We start from the raw sequence: 20,301 nt of genomic DNA, 5'->3' as shown, positions 1-20,301 counted from the left end.
ATTCAGCCCCTCAAACTAGCTTCACCATTCAATTAAATCATAGCTGATTTGCACTTTATTTACCTGTCTTTGCACTATATTCCTGGATACCCTTATCTAACAAAAAATCTCTCTACCTCGCTCTTGAAAGCTTCAATCTTTCCAGCATGCACAGCCTTTTGGGGATGAAAGTTCTAAGCCCGTGTGTGGAAAAAAGTGCTTCCTTATTGGCCTAGCTCTAATTTTGAGATTATGTCTCCTGTTCTTCAGTCACCATTAGAGGAAATAGCTTCTCCATATCTAACCTATTAAATCTATTTAGCATTTGAAACACGTTGATCAGATCACCCTTCAATCTTCTATTCAAAAGAGAATACAAGCAAAGTTTATGCAACCTGTCCTCAAAATTTAAGCCCCAGTATCATTCTGGTATATCTGTACTGCACTCCCCTCCAAGGCCAGGATATCCTTCCTGAGGTTTGGTGCCTAAAACTGAATGCAGTATTGCCGATGGGGTTTGACTAATGTTCTATACAACTGAAGCATAACTTCCTCCATTTTGTATTCCAGCCCACTTGATAAAGGGCCAGCATTCCATTAGCCTTTTTGAATCTATCACTAATTTCTATCTCATTATACTGTGAACGGTGTAACAAAATAATAACAACATACACCCCAATTTCTGAATTTTAATCAAATCTAAATACAGGCATAGTGATGCTTTATTATAAAGTAACTAAAATTGAATCTGTAGTCCATGTTAGTGTTGATTAGGGCACTTAGGATCCTCGATACGTAGTGTATGAGAAGGGACTCAGCAGAAGAGCAATGTGGTACTTCTGACTTGCATCAGAAATGTTGAAAACAATCTGAAGGAACACAATGAGAGGATCAGCTGTACATGCAAGTCAGACAAATTCCTTGCTTTGAGACATTATGGGGGTAATTTTGACTAAGCAATAATATAAAATGCAAATAAAAATATCGGGAGAGATGTAAAACGGGCTGGTGGTTCGCTACCATCCATTTTACATTATCACACAAATCTGAAATTACACCCTATAAAATTGCTTAAATCTATACCTTAAAAACTAATCCTGCTGTAAAAGAAATCAAGAAATCATTTAATAAGAAAGATCAATCTCCAAAGATCATTCTAAAGTCATGAGAGCATTTGCTCAAGTAGATGTGTGCAGTGCAAATGAAATACAGGTATCTTCATTACACTGTACTCTTGATGGTTTTATTAGTCACACAATAGATTAGAATCTTGTCAAGTCAATGGTTGTTTTATTAACCTTATCTGAAGAAGCATTATTCATTGTCTTCTAATGTAAATGTTACATATTAGAAATAAATTTCACTTTTTATCCTGTTTTTCATGATTTCTATTGATGCACATAGAAAGTTAAAGTCTTGAACACAGAATTTTTAGCAGCCGTTACCTCTATGTATGGATAGAAGCTGGCTATCTTTAACGATTGCCAATACTCCTCTGTCGTAAACTTCATCTTATATATCCCAGGAACAAAGGTGTCTGATGTAAGCAGACCTGGGCATCTGCCATCTATGTTAGTAACCCTGCAGACACAGAAATGCATAGTGAGTCAATGTTTTTCTTCTTATACAAGAACACAAGAAATAGGAGCAGAAGGACCATTTGGACAGTCGAGCCTGCTCCGCCATTCAATATGATCATGGCTGATCTTGGGCTTCAATTCCACTTTCCTCCCCGCTCCCCATATCCCTTGATTCCCTGCAAGACCAAAAATCTATCTATCCTAGCCTTAAATGTATTCAATGATGGAGCATCCACAACCCTCTGCGGTAGAGAATTCTAAAGATTCACCACCCTTTGAGTGAAGTAATTTCTCCTCATCTCAATCCTGAATGATTGACCCCTTATCCTGAGACTGTGCCCCCGTGTTCTAGATTCCCTGACCAGTGGGAACAATCTCTCAGCCTCCACCATATCAAGCCCTTTCAGAATCTTGTATGTCTCAATTAGATTGCCTCTCATTCCTCTAAACTCCAGAGAATATAGGCCCAATTTACTTGCCTCTCATTATAGCACAACCCCCTCATCCCAGGGATGAATCTAAGGAATTCTGGAAAATCATAGCCAGCACATCCACTATCTCTGCAGCTATCTCTTTCAGAACCCTAGGATGGAGGCCATCTGGTCCCGGGGACTTGTCAGATTTTAGTCCGTCAAGTTTCTCCAAAACTTTTTCTCAACTGATATCAATATCCTTAATTTCCTCACTCTTTTTAGCCCCTAGGTTACTGCCAATTTCTAATATGGAACTTGTGTCTTCTACTGTGAAGACAGATACAAAATATTTGTTCAATGCCTCTGCCATTGCCTCATTCCCCATGATGATTTCTCCTGTCTCTGCCTCTAAGGGACCAACGTCTACTTTAGCTACTCTCTTCCATTTTATGTACTTAAAAAAGCTCTTACAATCAGTTTTTATATTGCTGGCAAGTTTACTCTCATTCTACTTTTTTCCTTTTTATCAACTTTTTGGTGGCCCTTTGCTGGTTTCTAAAACACTCCCAATCCACTTTTTTTTGTAACATTGTAAACCTCTTCTTTTAGACTAATAGAACATAGAACAGTACAGCACAGTACAGGCCCTTCGGCCCACGATGTTGTGCCGAACCTTTAACCTACTCTAAGATCAAACTAACTACCTACCCTTCATTCTACTATCATCCATGTACCTATCCAAGAGTCGCTTAAATGTCCCTAATGTATCTGCTTCTACTACCACCGCTGGCAGTGCATTCCACGCACCCACCACTCTCTGTGTAAAGAACCTACTTCTGACATCTCCCCAAAACCTTCCTCCAATCACCTTAAAATTATGCCCCCTGGTGATAGCCCTTTCCACCCTGGGAAAAAGTCTCTGGCTATCCACTCTATCTATGCCTCTCATCATCTTGTACCCCTCTATCAAGTCACCTCTCATCCTTCTTCGCTCCAATGAGAAAAGCCCTAGCTCCCTCAATCTTTCTTCGTAAAACATGCCCTCCAGTCCAGGCAGCATCCTGGTAAATCTCCTCTGCACCCTCTCTAAAGCTTCCACATCCTTCCGATAATGAGGCAACCAGAACTGAACACAATATTCCAAGTGCGGTCGAACCAGGGCCTTATAGAGCTGCAGCATAACCTCGTGGCTCTTAAACTCAATCCCCCTGTTCATGAAAGCCAACACACCATACGCCTTCTTAACAACCCTATCAACTTGGGTGGCAACTTTGAGCGATCTATGGACATGGACCCTAAGATCCCTCTGTTCCTCCACTCTACCAAGAACCCTGTCTTTAAGCCTGTATTCTGCATTCAAATTCGACCTTCCAAAATGAATCACTTCACACTTTTCCAGGTTGAACTCCATCTGCCACTTCTCAGCCCAGCTCTGCATCCTGTCAATGTCCCGTTGCAACCTACAACAGCCTTCCACACTATCCACAACTCCAGCAACCTTCGTGTCATCGGCAAACTTGCTAATCCAGCCTTCCACTTCCTCATCCAAGTCATTTATAAAAATCACAAAGAGCAGAGGTCCCAGAACAGATCCCTGCGGAACACCACTGGTCACCGAGCTCCGTGCTGAATACTTTCCATCTACTAGCACCCTCTGTCTTCTATGGGCCAGCCTATTCTGTATCCAGACAGCCACCTTTCCCTGTATCCCATGCCTCCTTACTTTCTGAATGAGCCTACCCTGGGGAACCTTATCAAACGCCTTGCTAAAATCCATATACACCACATTCACTGCTCTTCCTTCATCAATGTGTTTTGTCACATCTTCAAAGAATTCAATAAGGCTTGTGAGGCATGACCTGCCCCTCACAAAGCCATGCTGACTGTCTCGAATCAAACCATGCTTTTCCAAATAATCATAAATCCTGTATCTCAGAATCCTCTCCAATAATTTGCCCACTACCGACGTAAGACCGACTGGTCTGTAATTCCCAGGGTTATCCCTATTCCCTTTCTCGAACAAGGGAACAACATTTGCCACCCTCCAATCATCCGGTACTACTCCAGTGGACAGTGAGGACGCAAAGATCATCGCCAAAGGCGCAGCAATCTCTTCCCTCGCTTCCTGTAATATCCTTGGGTATATCCCGTCTGGCCCCGGGGACTTATCTGTCCTCATATCATTCAAAATTTCCAGCACATCCTCCCTCTTAACCTCAACCTGTTCGAGCATATCAGCCTGTTTCACGCTGTCCTCACAAACGACCAGGTCCCTCTCACTAGTGAATACTGAAGCAAAGTATTCATTTAGGACCTCCCCTACCTCCTCTGACTCCAGGCACAAGTTCCCTCCACTATCCCTGATCGGCCCTACCCTCACTCTGGCCATCCTCTTGTTCCTCACATAAGTGTAGAACGCCTTGGGATTTTCCTTAATCCTACCCGCCAAGACTTTTTCATGTCCCCTTCTAGCTCTCCTAAGTCCATTCTTCATTTCCTTCCTGGCTACCTTGTAACCCTCTAGAGCCCTGTCTGATCCTTGCTTCCTCAACTTTAAGTAAGCTTCCTTCTTCCTCTTGACTAGCTGTTCCACATCTCTTGTCATCCAAGGTTCCTTCACGCTACCATCCCTTCCTTGCCTCATCGGGACAAACCTATCCAGCAGTCGCAGCAAGTGCTCCCTAAACAACCTCCACATTTCTGTCGTGCATTTCCCTGAGAACATCTGTTCCCAGTTTATGCTCCCCAGTTCCTGCCTAATAGCATTGTAATTCCCCCTCCCCCAATTAAATATTTCCCATCCCGTCTGCTCCTGTCCCTCTCCATGACTATAGTAAAGGTCAGGGAGTTGTGATCACTATCACCGAAATATCTGCCACCTGGCCTGGTTCGTTGCCAAGCACCAAGTCCAACATAGCCCCCCCTCTAGTCGTCCTATCTACATATTGAGTCAGGAAACCTTCCTGGACACACCTGACAAAAACTGCTCCATCCAAACTATTTGCACTAAGGAGGTTCCAATCAATATTACGGAAGTTGAAGTCCCCCATGACAACAACCCTGTTACTTCTGCACCTTTCCAAAATCTGCCTCCCAATCTGTTCCTCCATGTCTCTGTTGCTATCGGGGGGTCTATAGAAAACTCCCAACAAAGTGACTGCTCCTTTCCTGTTTCTGACTTCCACCCATAATGACTCAGTAGACAAACCCACCTCGACGACCTCCCTTTCTGCAGCTGTGATACTATCCCTGATTAGCAAAGCCACTCCCCCACCTCTTTTACCTCCCTATTCCTTTTGAAACATCTAAACCCCAGAACATCCAACATCCATTCCTGCCCCTGTGATATCCACGTCTCCGTAATGGCCACAACATCGTAGCTCCAAGTACTGATCCATGCTCTAAGTTCATCACCCTTATTTCTGACACTTCTTGCGTTAAAATAGACACACTTCAACCCATCATACTGGCTGCAACTTTGTCGTGTCAATTGTCTAACCTTCCTCACAGACTCTCTGCACTCTGTATCTGCCTGTTCAACAGCTACCCCATCCACTGATCCGTAGCTCCGGTTCCCATCCCCCTGCCAAACTAGTTTAAACCCTCGAGCTCTAGCAAACCTCCCGCCCAGGATATCGGTGCCCCTGCAGTTCAGATGCAACCCGTCCTTCTTGTACAGGTCCCACCTTCCCCAGAAGGTATCCCAATGATCCACATATCTGAATCCCTCCCTCCTACACCAGTTCTGTAGCCACGTGTTCAGCTGCACTCGCTCCCTGTTTCTAGCCTCACTAGCATGTGGCACCGGTAACAATCCTGAGATTACTACGCTCGTCCTGCCTTTCAGCTTCCAACCTAACTCCCTATATTCGCTTTTCAGGTCCTCATCCCTTTTCCTAGCTATGTCATTGGTACCGATGTGTACCACGACCTCTGGCTGCTCCCCCTCCCCCTTAAGAATCCTGTAGACTCGATCCGAGACATCCCTGACCCTGGCACCCGGGAGGCAACATACCATCCGGGAGTCTTGTTCGCGACCACAGAATCTCCTGTCTGTTCCTCTAACCATTGAATCTCCTATCACTATCGCTCTCCTATTCTCCCCCCTTCCCTTCTGAGCCACTGAGCCAGGCTCAGTGCCAGAGACCTGGCCACTGTGGCTTTCCTCTGGTAGGTCCCCCCACCCCCAACCGTATCCAAAACGGTATACGTATTATTGAGGGGAACGGCCACAGGGTATCCCTGCACTGTGCGCCTATTCCCTTTCCCTCCCCTGACGGTCACCCAGCTACCTTTATCCTGTAACTTAGGTGTCACTACTTCCCTATAATTGCTCGCTATCACCCCCTCGGCATCCTGAATGATCCGAAGTTCATCCAGCTCCAGCTCCAGTTCCCTAACGCGGTCTGTGAGGAGCTGGAGTTGGGTGCACTTCTCACAGGTGAAGTCAGCAGGGACACAAGTGGTGACCCTCACCTCCCACATCCTGCAAGAGGAACATGCAACTGCCCTAGCTTCCATCCCCTCTGCTCTAAATTGACAATACTCTCCTTAACTTCCTGAATGAGCCACAGATGGGTCTTTCTGGTCAAGTTTTTGTCTTTGAACAGAATGTACTTTTGTTGAACCCTTTGAATTGTTTCTTTATATGTTTCCCACTGTTCATTTATCGCCAAAGCTCCCAGTTTATTAACACAATTAACTTTAGCCAGTTCTCCCCTCACCTTTGTAATTGGCTTTAAGTTTAAGATTCTTGTTTGTGATGGAAATGTGCCACTTTCAAACTTAACATGAAATTCAATGGTATTATGATCAGTATTTCCCAGTGGATCTTTTACTATGGCATTTCTTATTAACCCTGCTTCATTACACAATACGAGATCTAAGATAGCTTCATCCCTTGTCAGTTCTACAACGTATTGCTCCAAGAAACTGTCACGAAAGCATTCTACAAATTCAACTTCTAGACCGCTGTTGCCAATCTGATTGTCCCTGTCTATGTGCAGATATTAATAATTAATACGTTACCTTTTTTACATGCTCCAATAATTTCCTGTTTAATGTTCTGTCCAATAATATAGCTACTGTTAGGGGGCCTGTAAATTACTCCCACCAGTGTTTTCTGACTCCTGCTATTCCTAACTTCCACCCACTCTGTTTCTACTTCATGATCATCTGAGGCCAGATCCCTTCTTATTAATGTCCTTATGCCATTCTTTACTATCGGGGCTACCCCTCCTCCTTTGCCATTCTGTCTGTCTGTCCGAAATATTGTGTACCCTGGAATATCTATTTCCCAACCTTGATCCCCTTGTAACCATGTCTCGGTAATGGAAATTAGATCTAGATCATTGACCTCTATTTGTGCCACAAGTTCATCTATCTTTTTACAGATGCTTTGTGAATTCAGATAAAGGAACTTCAATTACATTTTTTTATCTCTATTCCCTGCAATGATCTATTTGCCAGTGTGCAATTTTTGTTAAACTCTCTGTGCCTTACTGTCCCATTCTGTTGGGAGTTACCCACATCACTATCCTGCTCCAGTGCCCTGATCTCTCTCTTTGGATTTCTAAATTTCCCTTTACCCAAACCCACCCTCCCCCATCTCCCCCCCTTTAGTTTAAAGCCTTGTCCACAGCCCTAGTTATGCGATTGGCCAGGACACTGGTTCCAGCCCAGTTCAAGTGAAGCCCATCCCAACAGAACAGCTCCCTCTTCCCTGAGTACCAATGCCAGTGCCCCAAGAATCGAAACCCCTTCTTCCCACACCACTCTTTGAGCTACACGTTTAGTTCTCTAATCTGCTTGACCCTGTGCCAATTTGCACGTGGCTCAGGTAACAATCCAGAGATGATTACCTTTGATGTTTTAGTTTGGACCCTAACTCCTCAATTATCTAAGCAGAACATCATTTATGGTTCTACCTATGTCATTGGTTCTCACATGGACCGCGACAACTGGATCCTCCCCTTCCCACTCCAGGTTCCTCTCTAGTCATGAGGAGATGTCCTTAACCCTGGCACTGAGCAGGCAATACAGACGCCGGAGCTCCCAGTCGCAGTTACAGAGAACAGTATCTATCCCCTGACTGTACTGTCTCCTATCACTACCAAATTCCTCTTCACTCCCCCCATTGTAATGGCATCTTTCACCATGGTGCCATTGTCAGTCTACTCAACCACTTTGCAGTCCTCCTCTTCATCCACACAGGTAGCAAGGACCTCGTACCTTACGTTTTTGGCCAAGCAAACTTTTCTGTGGTAAATAAAAACAGAAAATGCTGGACATATTCAGCAGATCTGGCAGCATCTGTACAGCGATAAACAATTAATGGTTCAGGTCCGTGATGTTTCATCAGAACTGAGACAAGTTAGAAATAATATAGATTTTGAGTCACTGAAAGGGGGGAGGGTAGGAAGAACAACAAAAGGTTGATGAAAGGTCACAGACCTGAAACAATAACTCTGCTTCTCTCTTCACAAATGCTGCCTGACCTGCTGAGTATTTCCAGCACTTTGTTTTTATTTCAGATTTCCAGCATCTGCAGTATTTTGCTTTTATAACAGTAGGGTAGGTCTGTGATATGATGGAGGGCAGGAGAGATTAAATGACAAAATGTTTCATGGTGCAAAGCCAAAGGGATGCTAATGGAACAAGTAAAAAAACAAAAGATGCGTCTAGAGGTGTGAATGGCAGGACAGCTGCTGTCCAAAGTAAAGGGATTAAGAAAGAAACAAGAAAAAACTTATTTTTTCTGTGGGATGACTGCTTTAAATATTAATTTCTCAATTATTTTTAAGCAAGCATCAATGGTATTGTATAATTTACACTATAGTGATTTTTAAGACTAAAATGTGGAGAAAACAGTCCACCATAAACTACTGTCCACTGTTGCTCAGTTTTGCCAATAATATTTGAACCATGGCAAAAGTTGCAGTGACATGAAACTGGTTCTCTGATGGTTTCTGCTATAAAAATGATTTTTTGATGAAACTTCCAACAACTTACAGTTTCAACATAAAAAAAAATCACAAGGCACTGTACAAAGATGTAATTAAAAAATGAATGCTGAGCCAAGGTGAGTTAAAGTTTCGTCAGAGGTGGGTAATAGGTTGGGATCCTTCCATTAATAGTGTAGTCGTGGCCGAGTGGTTAAGGCAATAGACTAGAAATCTTCTGGGGCGGCACAGTGATTAGCACCGCAGCCTCACAGCTCCAGGGACCCGGGTTCAATTCTGGGTACTGCTTGTGCGGAGTTTGCAAGTTCTCCCTGTGACCGCGTGGGTTTTCGCCGGGTGCTCTGGTTTCCTCCCACAGCCAAAGAATTGCAGTTGATAGATAAATTGGCCATTGTAAATTGCCCCTAGTGTAGATAGTTGGTAGGGAATATGGAATTACCGCAGGGTTAGTATAAATGGGTGATTCTTGGTCGGCACAGGCTAGGTGGGCCGAAGGGCCTGTTTCAGTGCTGTATCTCTAAATAAATAAAAATAAATAAATAAACAAAAGATGATGGACATACAGCAAACAATCCATTTAGGTGGGTCTCTTCTCTTGGTGCACCTTTGTTGATGGCTGTGAAGGTCCATCATGTGCTGCACATGAAGCTGCCGAGTGACCCTCAGTTGTTGTTTTTACGTTGGCACCTGTTGCCAAGCTGCTGTAGCAACTGGTCATCGTGGTAGTGCACACCAGTTCACATGACGTGGCTCATTTCCCTCTTTCGCCAGCTAGTAACTCCCAAGTGCGATATTTGACATTTAGGGCCTTCATGTCACACTTGCAAGCATTCTTGAAGTGGAGCGCCCTATTAGTCATCTGCCTCCAGCTACCTCACCATACAGAGGTCCTTGGGTATGCGACCATCTTCCATCCTGCAGACGTGTCTGATTCACTGAAGCCGCCTCAGTTTGATCAGTGCCAACACACTTGGGCGCTCTGCCTTTGAGAGGACTGCCGCATTTGTGATTTTGTCTTGCCAGGATATACCCATAATGCACCACAGAAAGCGAAGATGGAAATTATTGAACTTCTTTTCCTGGTAGCTGTAAGTCACCCATGTTTCACAGCAATACAGCAAGGTGGTGAGAACACAGGCCTTTTAAACCATCAGCTTGGTCCTAAGTGTCAGCTTGGTGTTAACTCACGTGCATTTCATAAGTCAGCCAAAAGGTGGTAGCTGCTTTTCCTATGCGTGTATCGAGCTCTGCATCAAGGGACAAATTGTCACCATGGACCCAAGGTAGGAGAATTTGCTAACCACTTCCAGTGGGGTGTTATTTAGTGTGATCAGGGGCAGAGATGTATCACCTTGTCCCATGACCATGGTTTTCTTGATGCTTATAGTCAAGGAAAAGAAGTTACAGGCATGGGAGGAACAGTCCATGAGTCTTTGTAGTTAAGTTTCTGTGTGAGCTACTAGCGCAGCATCATCAGCGTAGAGGAATTCTCTGATCAGGACGTGATGTGTTTTTGTCTTTGATTTCAGCCTTGATAGATTGTAGAGCTTGCTGTCTGATCTCGCGTGCAAGTAGGCTCCTTTCATATCTGCAGGGAAGGCGAAGGTGGAGCACGGAGAAGAAGATGCCAAACTGTGGGGGCTAGGACACAACCCTGTTTCACTCCATTCTTCACTCTGAAATTGTTAGAGGTGGAGCCATCAAACTGTACAGTGCAGGGCATGTTGTCATGGAAGGAGTGGATGAGACTGAGGAGCTTTGGTGGACAGACAATTTTTCCCAAAATCTTGTACAGCCCTGTTCTGCTGACGGTGGGTAATAAAGGATAGGGGGGGGGGGGGGTTCTCCTGTGCTGTACTATTATGTAATTCTATATCATTAGGACAGCAATTACAGAGCATGGAGTCACCAATAGTGGGTGAATGGAAGTGTGGGATGCAGAAGAGTCCAGAGTGAGGAACTGAAAAGTTTGGGGGAGGGGTCATGGTGGTTGTCAAGCTAGAGGAGGTTACATAGATAGGGAGGGGAAAGGCAATGAAGGGATTTAAAAAGGATGAGAATTTTAAATTTAAGTTTTTGGGGACCTAAAAGCAATGTAGTTTGGTGAGGATGGGGTGAAGAGATTTTGATGTAGGATAGGCTACAGGCAGTAGAGCTTAGGATGAGCTGAAGGTTATGGAGGACAGAGGGTGGGAGACTGGCCATGAACTTTGGACTAGTTGAGTCTGGAAGTAATAAAGGCATAGATGAGGATTTCAGCAGCAGATAGGCTGTTAGGGTCAGTGACAAGCAATGTTAATAATGGAAGTAGTCAGTCTTTGTGACAGACTGACAGGGTATCAGTCAGAAGCTCAGCTTATGACCAAATAGGATGCTAAGGTTGCAAACAGTAGTTCAAACTGAAAGTTCAAACTGGCTGGGGAGGAGGATAGATTCACTGGAAATGGTACAGAATTAATGATGGGGGTTTTCAGTTTTCCCAATCCAAGACTGGATGTTGGACAGGCAACTCAACAGACAGTGAATGTTGTCCAGAGGTTGTGCAGAGGTAAAGCTGGCTATTATCAGTGTACATGTGGAAGCTGACCCCATGTCTGAAATCATGTCGCCAAGTGGCAGCACGTTGATGAGGAAGATGAGAGAGCCAAGAATAGATCCTGAAGGTACTGAGCAGGGGAAGAGAATAGAAGTCTTTACTGGAGATGCTTTGGCTAGTATCGCATAAGCGAGAGTGAAACCCAGCATTGGCAGTTGAACTGAGCCGGATAATGGAGGAAAGGCAATGGAGGAGGATGGTTTGGTCAACTGTCAAAGGCTGCAAAGAGTTAAATAGTGAGTCTGAAGTGATCAAGAACACTATCTGTGTCACTGTCCAGAAATTGCTTACTGCAATCCCGGATTGATGAGCACAGCAGTCAGATTTAAATTCAGAATGTGTAAAGTTTAAAGGGCTACTCAAACTAGCATTGTTGACAACAACAACTTATATTTATATGTTGCTGTTGTTGACAGGTTAATTGTTATAAGTTATCTGAATCAGCTTGGTGATTCATTTTTTTAAGAAAAGATAGAATATCACTGCTCCTACCATTATTGCTACTTATTGAATGAGCTCTTCAAACTCCTCTCACTGATGGTTGCTTTGATATTGCATTTAGTGGGGTACTTGGGCTCTGTGCTTTTGATTGTGGATCTGTGCAACCAGCAATAGTAAACCTGCTAGATAGGGTAAGGTTGGCCACACTTCCTCTAAACACATCTTTTGTTTCTTTACTTGTCCCATTATCACTCCCTTTGGCCTTGGAACATGAAACCTTTTGTCATTTAATCCCTCCTACTCTCCACCCTATCACAGACCTTTCCTTTTATTCTTCTTCCCACCCTCCCCCCTTCACTTACTGAAAACCTATTACATTCCTAACTTTACCCAGTTCTGATGAAAGGTCACAGACCTGAAAGTTAACTGTTTCTCACTCCACAGATCCTGCCAGACCTGAATATTTCCAGCATTTTCTGTTTTTATTTCCAGCATTTTCAGTTTTTATTTCAAATTTCCAGCATCAGCAGTATTTTGCTTGTGCGTTTGTGACAACTCTTGAGTTCACACTGCTTAATCTGTTAATGGCGCTAAGATTTTGCTGTCAAAATAAGATCTAGTTGTGTAATTGTAATTATCTGAATCAAACTGAACCAGCACTATATTAATTTTTCTCCTTTATCCTGATAGCAGTACGTATGCATTTTTTTCATGAAACTGGAATTTACTAAAAATGGGAAGCCAGTTCTCTTAAGAGAATAAGTACAAATAATAAAGGAACATTTTCCTATTTATCAAATGGAATAATGACTGATAATTATAGGTCTACAGTTGTATTTGTCTATCACTCCACCACACCAGGGGAAAGGAGGGTTCAAATGCTTAGCCTAATAAAATCGCTTTTAAATAACTGATTTTACTCTCGGGTTCCTTCAAGTGAATCTTCCCTTTAGCTGCTAATGGTTTGATTTGACGTACCCTCTTGCAATCTCTCTCCACGCCTTGTTCTCCAGTCTGAAAACACTGACAGCGACATGAGCAGCAGGGACACCTTGTACTGTGTTGAGTATGTGGGTAGTTAGAGGGCTCTGTGCCATTCTGCGGTCTGGAGAGTTACTCTACGACAAAAGAGTTGTTCAAAAGTTAGCTTCATTGTTATTAAAAATAAAAATTGTGTTTACTTCAAGAAAAATGTTAGCATCAGAATGAATGAGAATAATAATAATGATGATGATGAAGAAGAATGAGAGGTGATCTCATTGAAACCTATAAAATACTTAAAGGGATAGACAGGGTAGATGCAGCTAAGATGTTTCCCCTGGTTTGGGGAGCCTAGAACCTGGGGACACAATTTCAAAATATGGGGAAGCCACTTAGGACAGAGATGAGGAGAAATTTCTTTACTCAGAGGGTTGTAAATTTTTGGAATTCTCTATCCCCGAGGGCTATGGAAGCTCAGTCGTTGAGTATGTTTAAAGCAGAGATTGATAGATTTCTAAATACAAATGACATAAGGGGAAATGAGGATAGTGTGGGAAAAAGGCATTGGGGTGAATGATCAGCCATGATTGTGTTGAGTGGAGGAGCAGGCTCGATGGGCTGAATGGCCTACTGCTCCTATGTTCCTATAAGGCCATCTCATACATTTAAAGACACTTCTGCAAACAGTCGGCTCTTGCATCTTTGTGCCACTTTCCTTTATCCTTCGTGTAGGTCAGACGGAGCAGCAATTGGAGGATTATTACACCAACTGACAAACTAGCAGGTCTGCTGTCTTTTGACATTTGATTTTAGAAATGCATTCGTGTTTTGCTGTTAACTCTAAATACACATCCATAGTTTAACATTTACCCGTTTCTCTCCGGTTATAAATAAGGCCACTAACCTGCCAGGTAAGTTATTTTGCCCCTTTGCCTGTAACGAGGCACGAATCTCAGAAGTGCTCCAGTCAGCCGCGTGTGATAAGCCCGATCTCCAAACTCCGTTGTTGTGCTGCTCTCACTTCTCAAAAGCCAGGAACCCGAACGGCCACTCCTCGCTTATTTGCATTAACATGGTGGAAGAGCATTTGGATTTGAATTTTTCTTCTCCCCACCCAACATTGTCTTCTGCCTTACTTATTTTGATAGAAGGCGAACGTGGACTTGTTAAAAATTATTCTCTTGGGATTATGGGCGTAGCTAGCAAGTCTGGCATTTAATGCACATCCCTAGATGCCCAGAAGGTGGTGTGAGCCTCCATCCTGAACCACTGCAGTCCATCTGGTGAAGGTGCTCCCACAGTGCTGTTAGGTAGGGTGTTCCAAGATTTTGACCCAGTGCTGATGAAGGATGTAGAGTACACATCCAGGTCAGGATGGTGTGTGACTTGGAGGGGAACTTTGAGTTATAGGGCTGAATTTTATGAGTGCACCGCAGTTCGCGGCGGCGCTCTGTAAAAATGGTGTGCATCCCGCACGGACGCGCCGTCCCTGAGCCCCTGCAATATTATACGTGGGGGCTCATTTTAATTGAAGGGGCGGAGCGGCCGCCCCCGAAGACATAGAGGGAGTGGCTGCCACATCCCCAGCAACGGCGTCCAGCGCCACCACACAGGCACCAGCGTAATTTTTAAAGGGCTTTAAGCCTTCAGCAAAATTTTAATATTTAAAGTGGTACCATTGATAGATTTTATTAAATAAAGAATATTATGATGGAGGCCCCTCTCCAACACCCCAACAGTCATTTCATTGCCCGAATTGGCTTTTTCAGATACACAAACTTTCCCCCCCAACCTTCAATCTTTTGCCCTTCACCCCCTTCCCACCATTCCCACGTCCAATCAAAAGTGTTTCCCCGCTCCTCCACCCCTCCTGCCCTGTAAATTTTATTCCTCCCCCCCCCCCCCCACCCCTTCCCACCAGGTTCTCACGCGGAACTCCATACAGAGTTGCAAAGGCCGAGCAGAGGCCATAAAATCGGTATGGGACGGCAACCACCTGCAGGCAAGTTAATTTGAATGTCCTTAGGGTTCATTTTAATATGGAGATGAAGGGCTGCCGCCTAGTGGCGGGGAGGGGGGGGCGCACCGAGGTCCTCGCGCCGCCTGTAATATGCGGCAGGCCCTTCTCAATGTCGTGGGGCGAGGCGGGCCTCTCCCCACAGCATTTTACCAGCCCCCGCGCCGCAACCCGTGGGGCCAATAAAATTCAGCCCATAGAGTCATTTAAAGCATAGAAGGAAGACATTCAGCCCATCAAGTACATGCCAGCTCTACCCGGAGCAATCCAGTCAGTCCCACTCCCCTGCTCTATCCCCGTAAACCTGCAAGTTTATTTCCTTCAAGTGTCCATCCCATTTTCTTTTGAAATCATTGATTGTCTCCACTTCCACCACTCGCATGGGCAGCGAGTTCCAGGTCATTACCACCCGCTGCGTAAAGAAGCTCTTCCTCATACTGCCCCTGCATCTCTTGCCCAAAACCTTCAATCTGTGTCCCTTAGTCCTTGTACCATCAGTTAATGGGAACAGTTTTTCCTTGTCTAACTTATCTAAGCCTGTCTTAATCTTGTACACCTCTATCAAATTTCCCCTCAATCTCCTTTGCTCCAGAAAAAACAACCCCAGCTTTTCCAACTTAACCTTGTAACTAAAGTGCCCCATCCTTGGAGCCATTCTGGTAAATCACCTCTGCACCCTCTCCAGGACCCTCACATCCTTCCTAAAGTATGGTGACCAGAGCTGGCCGCAATGCTTTATAAAGGTTCAGCATAACTTCCCTGTTTTTGTACTGAATGCCTCTAATTATGAATTTGACAGTACTACACAGGAGACTACTGGAGAATATTAAAGGGTATGGATTAGGGTGAAGAGTAACTAATTGGATTAAAACTGGTTAGAAGGGAGGATACAAAGTAGGAGTTAAGGACAGTTTCTCAGACTGGTTGGAACTGGGGAGCTGATGTCCTTAAATGTCCTGTTCTGGGACAGCTTCTGTACATCAATAATTTCAATATAAGGCTGGAGGCAGTGAAATTCAAATTTGAAGATACTAAAATACAGAAATACAGTAAATAATTCTGAGGATCAAAAGAAGCCGCAAGACAGTGCAAGACTAATAAGACAGTGGAATAGAATAAAAGTGGCAGATCAAATTCAATGTCACTGTGAGGTGAGGTGAGTAAAAACTATATTTTGAAGGAAAGCTTGGTGATATCAAGGAGCAGAGAGGTTTGTGGGGTCAGGTTCACAAGTCAGCATCTCAAATGGATAAGTCCATTATAAAAGCAAATGGAATAATGACAAGAGGTATAGAATATAAAAGTTAGATGAACTGGTAATTTTGTGCAAACATGCTGAATTTTATGGCCCCCCCTCCCCCCGGAGACAGGCTAGAAGGCCATGTGGGGAGGTTGCCCAGTAAAACCGTAGGCAATCTGTGGCCCACGGAGGGCCCTGCCAGCAAACAAATCACCTCCCTGGACACCACTACCCCTGTATTCAATGCCCACCCACTAGCCCCCTCGCCTGGGCCTGCCAGACCCTACCTCACTTACCTGAGGTCTGGCTTTCCAGCTCTGGGCCTGGGTTCAACACCTCTGCAGTACCGGACAGACCCACCAGAGGTGGCAGCACAGTGGTATACAGTTATGAGGGAGTTGTCCTGGGAGTCCTTAACATGGACTCCAGACCCTATGAAGTCTCATGCCACCAGGTTAAACATGGGCAAGGAACCCTCCTGCTGATTACCACCTACTGCCCTCCCTCAGCTGATGAATCAATAATCCTCCATGTTGAACACCACTTGGAAGAAGTACTGAGGGTGGTAAGAGCACAGAATGTCCATCACCAAGAATGGCTCAGTCGCACCAGTACTGACCAAGTGGGCCGAGTCCTGAAGGATATATCTGACAGACTGGGCCTGTGACAAGTGGTGAGGGAACCAACAAGAGGGAAAAACCTACTAGATCTTGTCCTCACCAATCCACCTGTTGCAGATGCATCTGTCCATGACAATATTGGTAGGAATGACCACCGCATAATCCTTGTGAAAACAAAGTTGCATCTTCACACCAAGGACACCCTCCATTGTACTGTGTGGCACTATCACCGTGCTCAATGGGATAGCTTAAAACTGTGACCATCAGCAGCAGCAGAACTGTATTCAAACACTATCTGTAACCTCATGGCCTGGCATATCCTTCACTTGACCATTACCATCAAGCCAGGCAATCAACCCAAGTTCAATGAGGAGTGCAGGAGAGGATGCCAGGAGCAGCACCAGACATATCTAAAAATGAGGTGTCAACCCGGTGAAACTACAATACAGGACTACTTGCAAGCCAAACAGCAGAAGCAGCATGCAAGAGATAGAGCTAAGCAATCTCACAACCAACGGATCAAATCAAAGCTTGGCAATCCTGTGACATCCAGTCGTGAATGGTGGTGGACAATTAAACAACTGGCAGGAGGAGGCTCCACAAATATCCCCATCCTCAATGATGGGGGAGCCCAGCACATTAGTGCAAAAGAAAAGGTTGAAGCATTCGCAGCCATCTCCAGCCAAAGTGCCAAGTGGATGATCCATCTTGGCCTCCTCCTGACGTCCACAGCATCACAGATGCCAGTCTTCAGCCAATCCGATTCACTCTACGTGATACAGCTGAAGACACTTGATACTGCAAAGGCTATGAGTCCTGACAACATTCGGCTGTAGTACTGAAGACCTGTGCTTCAAAACTGGCTGCGCCCCTAGCCAAGCTGTTCCAGTACAGCTACAACACTGGCATCTACCCAACAATATGGAAAATTGCCCAGGTATATTCTATTCACAAAAAGCAGAACAAATCCAATCCAGCCAATTACTGCCCCATCAGTCTGCTCTCAATCATCAGCAAAGTGATGGAAGGTGTCAATGACAGTGCTACCAAGTGCCACTTAAACAGCAATAACCTGCTCACCGATGCTCAGTTTGGGTTCCACTAGGGCCACTCAGCTCCTGACCTCATTACAGCCTTGGTCCAAACATGGACAAAACAGCTGAACTGAAGAGGTGAGGTGAGAGTGACTGCTCTGGATATCAAGGTAGTTTTTGACCGAGTGTGGCATCAAGAAGCCCTAGCCACTGGTTGGAGTCATACCTAGCACATAGAAAGATGGCTGTGGTTGTTGGAGGTCAATCATCTCATCCCCAGGACATTGCTGCAGGAGTTCCTCAGGGTAGTGTCCTAGGCCCAACCATCTTCAGCTGCTTCATCAATGACCTTCCTTCCATCATAAGGTCAGAGGTAAGAATGTTCAATGATGATTGTCCGATGTTCTTCAGATCCTCAAGCAGTCAGTGTCCATATGCCACAATACCTTGGCAACATTCAGGCTTGGGCTGACAAGTGGCAAGTAACATTCGTGCCACACAAGTGTCAGGCAATGATGACAAGAGAGAATCTAACCATCTCTCCTTGACATTCAATGGGATTACCATCGCTGAATTCCCCCACTATCAACATCCTGAGAGTTACCATTGACCAGAAACAGAACTGGAGCAACCACATAAATACTGTGGCTACCAGAGCAGGTCAATGACTGGGAATTTTGTGGCGAGTAACCCACCTCCTGACTCCCCAAAGCCTGTCCACCATCTACAAGGCATAAGTCAGGAGTGTGATGGAATACTCTCCATTTGCCTGGATGAATGCGACTCCAACAACATTCAGGAAGCTCGACATCATCCAGGACAAAGCAGCCCGCTTGATCGGCACCCCATCCACCACCTTAAACATTCACTCCCTTCACCACCGATGCACAATGGCAGCAGTGTGTACCATCTACAAGATGCACTGCAGCAACTCACCATGCCTCCTTTGACAGCACCTTCCAAACCTGTGACCTCTTCCTCCTTGAAGGACAAGGATAGCAGACACATGGGAACACCACCACCTGTAAGTTCCCCTCCAAGTCACGCATTATCCTGTCTTGGAAATAGATCGCTGTTGCTTCACTGTCGCTGGGTCAAAATCCTGGCACTCCCTCCCTAACAGCACTGTGGGTGTACCTGTACCAGATGGACTGCAGCGGTTCAAGAAGGCAGCACATCACCATCTTCTCAAGGGCAATTAGGAATGGGCAACAAATGTTGGCTTTGCCTGCAATTCCCACATCCCATGAAAGAAGTTTAAAAAATTGTTACATTTAACCAGGTTAATGGTAACTAATAGTGTAAGAGTTTACTGTATGTCTACCAAGAGGGTTTTAAGAAATCCATAGCAAGTCATTAAACCTTTCCAAAGATTCAATTACAAAACTACTACCACTACAACCATCACTTGTATCTTTGTAGATCTTACCTTTTTTGTGTCGATATGATCCTGAATATGCAGAAGGCGCAGCACACTCATTTAATCAAACGTCTCTTTGAGATATGTGCTCTGAGGTGATTTTCGCCAACTGAAAATCTGTGCGGTTAGAAAGAATAATTTCAACTTTCCTGGATTTTAGTTTTATGAGTGACCTTGTGATTGTCTGTGTTCAAATCCAAAGTATTTGCCTCTTTCACAATGACAGCTTCTGTCAATACCTGCCTCCTGAATCCTCCACATTGCCAGTATATCTAGCATTTTCAGGGAAAAGATAAACCTAGTTAATATTTATTTTAACACAGTATAGAGTGGACAGGTCATTACCAGTCTGTCAGGGTTTTGGGATGGTGGGGTGGTTGCAGGGTGAGGAGGTTGATTGGTTAATTCCTCATGTCGGCAGGGAGAACACTGGAGATCCAGCTTTGTGCTGGGGACAAATAAGAGAAATGTTACTGTTATTAAGCCCTCTGGTTAAGAAAAGTGTTGAATTTGTAGAACTTTTTGTGGATAGTTTTATTCAATGAGAGGAAATGGCCAGCCAGCATTAAATAGAACTATTGGTTTTGTTTTGATAATTTATGTAGCAAAACAATTAAATAAATGCTACATATGTGGACATGATGTTGAAATTACAGCAATTATCTGCTAGGTAAGTGAAAGATCATATATTTAAAATTTGTATTCAAGATGGCTCCTGGGCTGATAGCTCCCTAGGAAGCTCCTTTGCTGTGCAACTTTACCCTTGGCCATTTGTTGCCATTCTTTGTGCTTTCTCCCCCAATCAACTCTCTTACATTGTTTAAGTTCCCCTGGCTCTTTAATCAGTGCATTTTAGCCCTAACTACAAGTTAACAGCTAGTTTAAAGTTACCTGGGCCCATAGCCCTCTCCCAGCCATACCTACTCTTTGTTTTCTTCATTGAGCACTGAACTTTGTTCAAATTGACATTCAGATTTCTGGACGCCAAGGCTCCACTTCTCTACTGGACAAAACTGTA

The 20,301-nt window shown here is 44.5% G+C and overlaps 2 protein-coding genes across 3 annotated transcripts in view; one reads left to right on the top strand and one right to left on the bottom strand.

Moving 5' to 3' along the window:
• The window catches only part of gas8 (growth arrest-specific 8), a 63,508-nt gene that overhangs the window by 33,978 nt on the left and 9,229 nt on the right, over positions 1-20,301 (top strand). The gene's annotated exons all lie outside the window — the stretch shown is intronic.
• On the bottom strand, positions 651-19,496 carry uraha (urate (5-hydroxyiso-) hydrolase a). 2 transcript variants are annotated; one of them, XM_068049247.1, is made up of 4 exons: positions 19,293-19,496; positions 12,950-13,089; positions 1,425-1,560; positions 651-848 (listed from the first exon to the last, which is right to left on the bottom strand). In XM_068049247.1, exons 1-4 carry the CDS (start codon positions 19,341-19,343, stop codon positions 759-761), a joined length of 417 nt encoding a protein of 138 aa, XP_067905348.1. In that variant the 5' UTR covers positions 19,344-19,496; the 3' UTR covers positions 651-758. The 2 variants fall into 2 exon arrangements, with proteins under 2 accessions (XP_067905348.1, XP_067905349.1); XM_068049248.1 differs by lacking the exon at positions 19,293-19,496 and adding an exon at positions 13,857-14,117.

This window comes from Heterodontus francisci, chromosome 17, assembly GCF_036365525.1.
Source record: "Heterodontus francisci isolate sHetFra1 chromosome 17, sHetFra1.hap1, whole genome shotgun sequence".
Taxonomy (NCBI): Eukaryota; Metazoa; Chordata; class Chondrichthyes; order Heterodontiformes; family Heterodontidae; genus Heterodontus; species Heterodontus francisci.
Note: the sequence above shows the minus strand (reverse complement) of the source record. Positions and strands in the feature narration are given on the sequence as shown.

Excerpts from the sequence above, each read along its gene's own strand:
- uraha (XM_068049247.1), bottom strand. The coding sequence starts at position 19,343 with ATGAGTGTGCTGCGCCTTCTGCATATTCAGGATCATATCGACACAAAA. Across the intron at positions 1,561-12,949 it reads TGGAGAGAGATTGCAAGAGG|GGTTACTAACATAGATGGCA; the intron begins GTACGTCAAATC and ends CTGTGTCTGCAG. Across the intron at positions 849-1,424 it reads GCTTCTATCCATACATAGAG|ATTGTTTTCAACATTTCTGA; the intron begins GTAACGGCTGCT and ends GTGTTCCTTCAG.